We start from the raw sequence: 9,215 nt of genomic DNA, 5'->3' as shown, positions 1-9,215 counted from the left end.
GCTTTGCCGATCCGATCAGCTGTTCGTAACACTTCCTACGTCCATCAGCGTGAAGTATCACGTGTCCTCCATGTCCTGCCCGAAACCGGAAGTGACGTCATTTTGCGGAAATGTAGTTTTTTTTTACCATGAGGGCCTTATGAGCCTATACTGGTGTTTTTAAAAGTTATCTTTGACTTTATGACTTTCTGTGTCGTTTCTGGGATGCTTAGGACTCATATTGCACTGCTGGAAATAGTTTATTTTGATGCATATGCAGGTTTTTTTTGCAAATTTGCAGTATAATATTTATTTTCGTTTTTCCTGCAGTATATAAAAATTGGTGTATTTCAAAAATAAAACTAAGAAAACACTTTAAAAAAATTCCTGTGGTGGGAAACTATTTTGTGCAACTTCTTTTGTATTTACAGTTTTGAGGGATAAGCCTCTTAAATTTCTCTAATTAGAAATATATGTTAAAAAAACAAAAACGATTTTCAATTTTTTGTAGTTTATTGCACTTTTTTGCAATTTATGTAATTACTATGCACTTAATGCAGACATATTATTAAAATTTGGACTAATGGTTGTATTGATGTATATCAACTTGAAATGCTCCCAGAATTGGCACTACAGCATGTAAAAATATAATATAAGCTCTGGCGAACTTGGTTCTATGGTAGGTCTTAAAGGGTTAAGCGGCAAAAAACGTACAGAAGAAACTAGAAAAAGAAAAATAAAGAATAAAGAGAAACAGGATCTCAACAGTGTGAATGCCTGTGAGGCACATAGTTGTAGCAATTATATGATGAAAGGAGGTGAAGAAACTGAAAATTATGGTGAAAACAGTTGAAGAAGCAGAATTTTTTGCTGAAAAGAGGTGAAAAGCCAAAACTTCTGCTGAAAAGGGGTAAAGATGCTGATATTTATACTGAAAAGAGTTGAAACAAAGTTGAACTGTGTTTCCATGAGCCAGATTCGAGCCCAGGCCCTGGTCTCAAGGTGGCCTGGGTTCAATATCTGATGCCTGTGAGGCATTCACACAATAAAGAAACAGGAACTCAATAGTGTGGATGCCTACTGCATCCACATAATAATAATCAACAAAGCACAAGAGTATTAAAAACCAATCCATAATGGCAAAATAAACGTAAAACAAAGAAACTCAAAATGCTGGGTCAAACTGACCCCCAGAACCGTAACATTTTTAGCTTTTGATCAACAGGTTACAGGCATATATCTGTCATCATTGCTGCAGTTACCATTTTGACTGTACAATAAATAACAAAAAGTACATTTATTGATTTTCTTAAGATAAACAACTTGAAGTTTATTTGGATTTAATTTGAGAAAGAAAAAAGTTACAGAAAGTAAGAACAAGATAAAATTCAGTAGGTTAAAGTTTCTGATGAAAGTAACTTTTTGTGTGATTATGATTGCTATGACTACTATGACTATGATTGCAGCAATAGCAAAGCAAAATCACCTGAAGAGTAACTGAACATTTTCATTTTCTGCCCCCCTCACACATTGGTGACAGGTTACGATTATTCTGGTCATTCAGGTAGTCCTCTCCATAGTCAATGATCTTTTTCAGTATACTCAGTATCAGTGAATCCACACCGTCATCTGTCTCGATTTCTTTGTGGTAGTTCTTCACAAGGAAGATGCAGTTCAGTGGAAGTCCCAGGTTCACGTTCACTGTTTCCATCTAAGTTAAACAATATTAAATTTTTAAAAACTGAAACTATATTGTTGCACTAGTGATATAATTCTAAATTACTTATTGAATTATTTGTACTGATTCCAGCTGAGGTTTCTGTACAAATATACTGAAATGTACAGCTGAATTATAGATGTTACATTCATGTGTAAACTGTCTACAAACTCATGAACGTTACTTCTGTGAACATACCAGCTTTTTCAAGTGCTTGCTCCTGTAGGCGTTCTTTATGTCTTTTTTGACTTCAGGACAAGCTTCATCAATTTGTGTCAGAATGGCTATTTGTGGGATCTCTGCCAATACAGAAACCAATGCAATCATTTTATCTCATGTTTTTCTAGTATATGAAATTGTGACATCATATACAGTGGGGCAAAAAAGTATTTAGTCAGCCACCGATTGTGCAAGTTCCCCCACTTAAAATGATGACAGAGGTCAGTAATTTGCACCAGAGGTACACTTCAACTGTGAGAGACAGAATGTGGAAAAAAAAATCCATGAATTCACATGGTAGGATTTGTAAAGAATTTATTCGTAAATTAGGGTGGAAAATAAGTATTTGGTCACCTCAAACATGGAAAATCTCTGGCTCTCACAGACCTGTAACATCTTCTGTAAGAAGCTTTTCTGTCCCCCACTCGTTACCTGTATGAATGGCACCTGTTTGAACTCATCATCTGTATAAAAGACACCTGTCCACAGCCTCAAACAGTCAGACTCCAAACTCCGCCATGGCCAAGACCAAAGAGCTTTCGAAGGACACCAGGAAAAGTATTGTAGACCTGCACCAGACTGGGAAGAGTGAATCTACAATAGGCAAGCAGCTTGGTGTGAAAAAATCAACTGTGGGAGCAATCATCAGAACATGGAAGACATACAAGACCACTGATAATCTCCCACGATCTGGGGCTCCACGCAAGATCTCATCCCGTGGGGTCACAATGATCATGAGAACGGTGAGCAAAGATCCCAGAACCACACGGGGGGACCTGGTGAATGACCTGCAGAGAGCTGGGACCAAAGTAACAAAGGTCACCATCAGTAACACACTACAACGGCAGGGAATCAAATCCCGCAGTGCCAGACGTGTTCCGCTGCTGAAGCCAGTGCATGTCCAGGCCCGTCTGAAGTTTGCCAGAGAGCACATGGATGATACAGCAGAGGATTGGGAGAATGTCATGTGGTCAGATGAAACCAAAGTAGAACTTTTTGGTATAAACTCAACTCGTCGTGTTTGGAGGAAGAAGAATACTGAGTTGCATCCCAAGAACACCATACCTACTGTGAAGCATGGGGGTGGAAACATCATGCTATGGGGCTGTTTTTCTGCCAAGGGGACAGGACGACTGATCCGTGTTAAGGACAGAATGAATGGGGCCATGTATCGTGAGATTTTGAGCCAAAACCTCCTTCCATCAGTGAGAACTTTGAAGATGAAACGAGGCTGGGTCTTCCAACATGACAATGATCCAAAACACACCGCCCGGGCAACAAAGGAGTGGCTCCGTAAGAAGCATTTGAAAGTCCTGGAGTGGCCTAGCCAGTCTCCAGACCTCAACCCCATAGAAAATCTGTGGCGGGAGTTGAAAGTCCGTGTTGCTCGACGACAGCCCCAAAACATCACTGCTCTCGAGAAGATCTGCATGGAGGAATGGGCCAAAATACCAGCTACTGTGTGTGCAAACCTGGTAAAGACCTATAGTAAACGTTTGACCTCTGTTATTGCCAACAAAGGTTATGTTACAAAGTATTGAGTTGTATTTTTGTTATTGACCAAATACTTATTTTCCACCCTGATTTACGAATAAATTCTTTACAAATCCTACCATGTGAATTCATGGATTTTTTTTTTTCACATTCTGTCTCTCACAGTTGAAGTGTACCTCTGGTGCAAATTACTGACCTCTGTCATCATTTTAGGTGGGGGAACTTGCACAATCGGTGGCTGACTAAATACCTTTTTGCCCCACTGTATGCTTGTAGAACAACATCTGCTCTCACGTTTGTCACGAGCTGCTGCTCTGATATCGTTCATCTTTCTCCAAGTGGCATCACCAATTAAGTCCACTGTGTTAGCACAAATGACAAGAACCAGAATGTGGACTTTGTCATCAAAAGTGGAGGAGCCTCTGTAGTTAGGATCTGTTTCAGGCAAGGGGCATTTGGGATTGAACTGGAAAAAAAATGCAAGAGCAAAATGACTGAAAACAGAAGAACTGTTGCAGTTAGGATCCGATTCATGCAAGAGAGATGTGGGTTTGAACTGGGGAAAAAAAAAGCAAAATCACTGAAACTTTTTTGCATGATACAATTTCTGTATCACAGACTGTGTACAAGCATCTGAAAGAAAACATCATACCCTGTAATCTTCTTTGACATGTCCACTGATGGCAAGTTTGATGTCTTCCACGCGAATTCCTTGGTCACTGGACTGAAGCCCCATGGTGTCATTGAAGACAAAAGGGTAAAAGGTGTCTGGATTTCCTTTCTGAATTTTATATGTCCTGTACTATAAATAAAAAAAAAATATAGTGTTGTTATATCAGTGCCAGATATTAAAGAACCTAAACAATTTGGTATTTCCAGAATAGTTTACACTATTCTATCCTACTTTTCTAGTTCAATTTCTACAAAGCAGTTACCGCTGCAGTGCCCTCCTGTAGTCCTAGAAAGCCTTGTAGGAAATGTGTTTTTTGTAACCCTCTAACAGTGACTATGATAAGAATAGATACATCCTTATACATACTGCAATGGTGAAACTTTCGGAGGCATTTGCTGCCAAAGCTCGAGCTGTGATTTTGCCTCTTAAAGTACTGTCGACAGAGTTGATGAAGCTGGACTTTCCAGCAGCTGGTGGTCCATAAAGCAGAATTCTGAGATGCTCAACATCTTTGTGAGGCTTGTAATCTCTGACAAGCTGCAGGTCTCGCTCTCTTTCACTGGTCAATAAGAAAATTAAATATGATTGAGTATGCACATAAAATTTACACAACAGTGGCATGAACGCACACAAAATAACACAATAAGCAAACAAAACACTTGAGGGGTACATTGGCTGGCTTAATAATGCTAAAAACCAGAGTCACACAAATGTAGCTTCATGATGGTGGTTATCACTTTCTGCCTGATTGTTATCCTGAGGTAAGGTAATTTAACTGTAAAAGCAAAAGATCAGATTTCAACTTTGATAAGAAAGCAGGGAGGATTATGGGCATGGCAGCTCCTATAAACACTCAAGAACTACTAGAACAGACCATCCTTAGACAGGCAGATGGCATTTTAACAGACCATCTCCAATGCATCTTTAAACTCTCCCAGTTTTTCAAAGTGTAGTAAACGACCTGTTTCAATGTCGTTGACAAAGAGTTCTAGCTTGATTCAAACGCAAACACTGCTTGTTGAAGGGATAAGACTGTATTTCCAATGCCTTGCATTTTCACATGTTCAGTCATGTCCACAAGATAGTAGAACTTAAGGCGCCTCTCAGTGTTAGCTAACTCATGATGCTCAACATTTTTCATTTCAAGAAAAGTCCGGATTTTGCTCAGACAAGAGGTGAAACAGCTGAGCACTTGACAACCAATGCACATTGCTGTGCAGAAGAACACCAAGATAATTATTCCCAACTTTATTCAGCAGTGTTTTAAACTGGCGTTCATTTAAACCTCGGGCACCAATAAAGATGACCACCTGAATGACCAGCGACATCACCTCACCAAGCTGCTTGCCACACGTCTGAGAAAAAGTGCCTCCTTAGGATGGCTCTCTTTTCATGTTCACGAAGAAGCGCTACGAATCCTCTGTTTTTCCCCACCATGCACAGAGCACCATCAGTACAGACCAAAATACGTTTACTCATCAGTAATTCTTTTCTTTGGTGAGCTCAGTGAAAGACTTGAATAAATCCTCCCCTCTTGTTGTCCCTTTCATAGGCAAAACAGCAAGGCTTTCCTCACCTAGTGTGACACCAACAACATACCTTGCAATCACGCTGAACTGAGATAAATGGCTTACGTCTGTTGACTCATGCAAATCAAGAGAAAAGAAGGGATGCATTTATGTCCTTCACTTGTGTTTTGCCATTTGATTTGCCATTAATTGTGAACAGTTCTTGCAAACAGAGGAATGTCTTTTATTTGTTTGATTATCTTGTCTTTATCCGAAAAGTCATCAAGAAGTTCATTGGCAACATCAAGCACAAATTTTTTGGTATAATCCCCATCTGTGAATGTCTTTACATTTCTCACAACTGCTAAAGCATCAGCAAAGCTAGCCAAATTCAAGTCACCTTGTTGCTAGCATACCAGAGTTGAGCCGTAAAGGAAGTGGTTCTCTGATGTTGCCTCCACTGATGGAGATTGAGTATGACTTCTTTTATTTATATATATATATATATATATATATATATATATATATATATATATATATATATATATATATATATATATATATATATATATATGGATGGACAAGCGCCAACATAAACAGCATTGCGTCTGCTTGTTTATGTTCCACATAAACCTTTCACAATAAAGCTCAAGATCCTGCTGAGACTTTTCAAAATAAACCGAATCACGTGAAAGAGCACATTATTTACGGATGAAAAGTAAAAAAGAGCCACCAGGCTCAAATGTTAGAACAGGCTTTCCCCGCAGCACGCCGTGTAATAAATACTCACAAAGAAAACGGCGGCCGTTACAACTTATGTCTAAAAATGTATCGTTTCATGCATCAGTTAAAACACTCGACTCCAGCTACATGATGCGCAGCTGGAAACACTTCCCGCAAGACAAGCTGTAATTCACAGAATTTACAGAAAATGTTACATTTTTGTGATTTATATCGTTACCGGGACGACAGAATTCTTATATCAGGATATGAGATTTTGGTCATATCGCACAGCCCTTTAAGCATGCTTTCATTTTCTTCTGGCTTCCAGGAATTTCCTCCTCACTTGTCCAAACTAGTCTGTTATAGATTCTTTGTTTGTATGTGTCTGGCAGGATCTGTGTGTGGCAGGCAGGAATGTAGAACGCGAATGGAGACTGTTGGAGATGAAAAGTGAACTAAAACCAGCTTTATTGCTGGACATGAGGGAAACTAACTAACCCAAGGAATACAAAATAAACTAGAAAGACAAGGCATGTGATTTTGTTAAATAAAAGTTTGCTTTGACGTATCATGTAACTCATTGGCCTGATTGTCAGAGACATAAGAGGAAAATGCGATGATGATCTATAAAGATTATAAGAAGTATAACACCAAGAGGCAAGGTAGAAGCAACAGCAGAAAATAACTAATCCTGTGAATTCCTAATGTAATACCTTTATTTCAGCACTCAGTGCACTCTCAGCACCATGATTCATTGCCAGCAATACAGCTGCTGGAGGTTTGAATCTCTCTACTGATACATTTACACATTATATAATCCGGTCTGAGACTGACATCAAATGGCAAACATGTGTTAAAAACATAACTCACATTTAAGTTCTAGAATACAAAGAATAAACCACGCCCATAATACTCACTTCCATGGTATTTTCCTTTCTTCTTCCCGTAAAACTGTAAAATGAACATGTTAATTGTGTGGATCACACGAGAAGGAAATTGTTTTAAATTCATTATACATCGTTATGTGTTGGTTTAATCTTAAAGTTTAAAGAATTTTATATTAAATTTTAAATTTCTTACGGGGAGGTGAAGGAGGAGGTGAAGGGGGAGGTGAAGGGGGAGTACCTGCAATTAAATTATGACATTCTAGCAACATGTTGACAACACTTTTCCATATTCAATGTTACTTATATAATTTACTCCCTTATGTTAAATGAAATGTTATCATTTGCGATGTTCAGATTAAAAGTACATCATCGGTTTTTTCCATTATAAAATCACTTTGCAAAATTCAATGACTGATCAAGATCAAGTTAAGATGAGAATCCAGGATTTTCTTTTTTAGCAGCTTTGGTGTACACACCTCAAAAAACTATTCAGTATTTCAGTCAGGCAAGTTTTATTTGTAAAGAGTAATATTATATGAAAAAGCCCAAAGAGCTTGACATGCAAGAAAACACACTGAGAGCAAAATTTAAAAAAAAGAAAGGAAAAAAAAAGAAAGAAAACAAAATTTATGAACTTATTAAAGCAGAGCTGCAAACAAACAAGTAAATCACCACAAATATGTAAGCCATAAACATGTTACATTAAAAAAAAAACTGCTTACCAAACATAGATTTGATAATTTTCCTAAAGAAGCTCATGTTTTTTGCACCGACTATCTGTGAATAAAACAGGTAGTTGGGAATATATACCAGGATATTGGACTATATACCAATTGCGTTTAATCATTGTTTTTCCTACCGTATTGAAATGATTAGACAAAGTTAGCATACCTGAATATCCAATTGTGTCGTAAAGGTAGTGGTTCTCTGGTGTTGCCTCCACTGAAGTAGACTGAGTATGACTCTTTTTTTTTTTTTTTTATATAAACATGCTTTCAGTTTTAGGGCATGTGACTTGTAGGAATTTCCTCCTAACTTGTCCATACTAGTCAGTTATAGCTTCTTTGTTTGAATGTGTCTATCATGATCTGTGTTCAGAGGAATAGAAGACCTGAATGCAGGGTGTACCCCACCTTCCTATGACAACATGTGTCATTAGAGGTAATAATAATAATAATAATACTAATAATAACATTTTCATTAGCTCGTGCTCCTGATGCAGGGGAAACTAATTCTGTCAGGGATACCTACCTTGGCAGTAGTGCAGGTGAAGCCAAAGCAAGATATGCTTCATCATATTTTCTAGTATTTGGCTTGGAAGGAAGTTTTGCCGATGCTTCTAGAGGACATACTCTTGACCTACTGATCTCCAAGGGCCTGAGCATTTCAAAGGTTACTGTGTCTGATGTGGGCGTGTCTGATCATTACTGTGTTTTCTTTGAAAGTAAAATCTCAGCCCACATAAATATATCAACAACAGTGATCACAAAACGGTGTATAACTGAACACAGTAGTGCAATTTTTAACCAGGTCTTCCCATTAACACCTGACCTGTCCAGAGGGTCAGTCAATGAGCTCGTCAATAGCTTCAATGCTAAAATGTTAAATGTAATGGACACTATTGCTCCCATTAAGGTGAAGGTTATCTCTGGAAGGAAAAAGTCTCCATGGAGAAACTCCACACTGGTGAAAAATGAAAAAAGAGAGTGTAGGAAAGCTGAGCGCAGATGGAGAAAAACAAACCTCCAGGTTCATTATGACATCTATAAAGAGAAACTTCACAATTATAATTTACAACTGAGGAGTGCAAGGAGGTCCTACTTCTCTGACATCATCACTAAAAACAGCCATAATGCTCGTGTCTTATTTTCTACAGTTGACAGGCTAACAAACCCTCCTGTGTCAGTGGCAGCTGAACTTCATTCGACCATGGCCTGCAATGACTTTGCCAAATTCTTCACGGAAAAAATCCAAAAAATTATACAAGCAATTGGTACATCAACAGCAGATCCAGG

General features: G+C 38.3%; 1 protein-coding gene across 1 annotated transcript; it reads right to left on the bottom strand.

Annotated features, from left to right (window-relative positions):
• Window positions 1–617: 617 nt before the first annotated feature.
• Window positions 618–8,142, bottom strand: ifi44b (interferon induced protein 44b). The gene is made up of 9 exons (XM_024801886.2): window positions 8,092–8,142; window positions 7,923–7,977; window positions 7,394–7,438; window positions 7,231–7,264; window positions 4,449–4,641; window positions 4,062–4,211; window positions 3,704–3,875; window positions 1,895–1,995; window positions 618–1,690 (listed from the first exon to the last, which is right to left on the bottom strand). The coding sequence occupies exons 2-9, from the start codon at window positions 7,957–7,959 to the stop codon at window positions 1,487–1,489; spliced, it is 936 nt and encodes a 311-aa protein (XP_024657654.2). The 5' UTR covers window positions 7,960–7,977; window positions 8,092–8,142; the 3' UTR covers window positions 618–1,486.
• Window positions 8,143–9,215: the final 1,073 nt, after the last annotated feature.

The sequence above is a fragment of the Maylandia zebra genome, linkage group LG3 (assembly GCF_041146795.1).
Source record: "Maylandia zebra isolate NMK-2024a linkage group LG3, Mzebra_GT3a, whole genome shotgun sequence".
NCBI classification, from domain to species: Eukaryota; Metazoa; Chordata; class Actinopteri; order Cichliformes; family Cichlidae; genus Maylandia; species Maylandia zebra.
The sequence above is the reverse complement of the archived record's forward strand: the minus strand, read 5'-3'. Positions and strand labels throughout refer to the sequence as shown.

Coding starts and splice junctions, on each gene's coding strand:
- ifi44b (XM_024801886.2), bottom strand. CDS start 7,959: ATGAGCTTCTTTAGGAAAATTATCAAATCTATGTTTG. Junction 4,212..4,448: donor CCGAAAGTTTCACCATTGCA/GTATGTATAAGG, acceptor TTTTATTTATAG/TACAGGACATATAAAATTCA. Junction 1,691..1,894: donor GCAAGCACTTGAAAAAGCTG/GTATGTTCACAG, acceptor TGTTTAACTTAG/ATGGAAACAGTGAACGTGAA.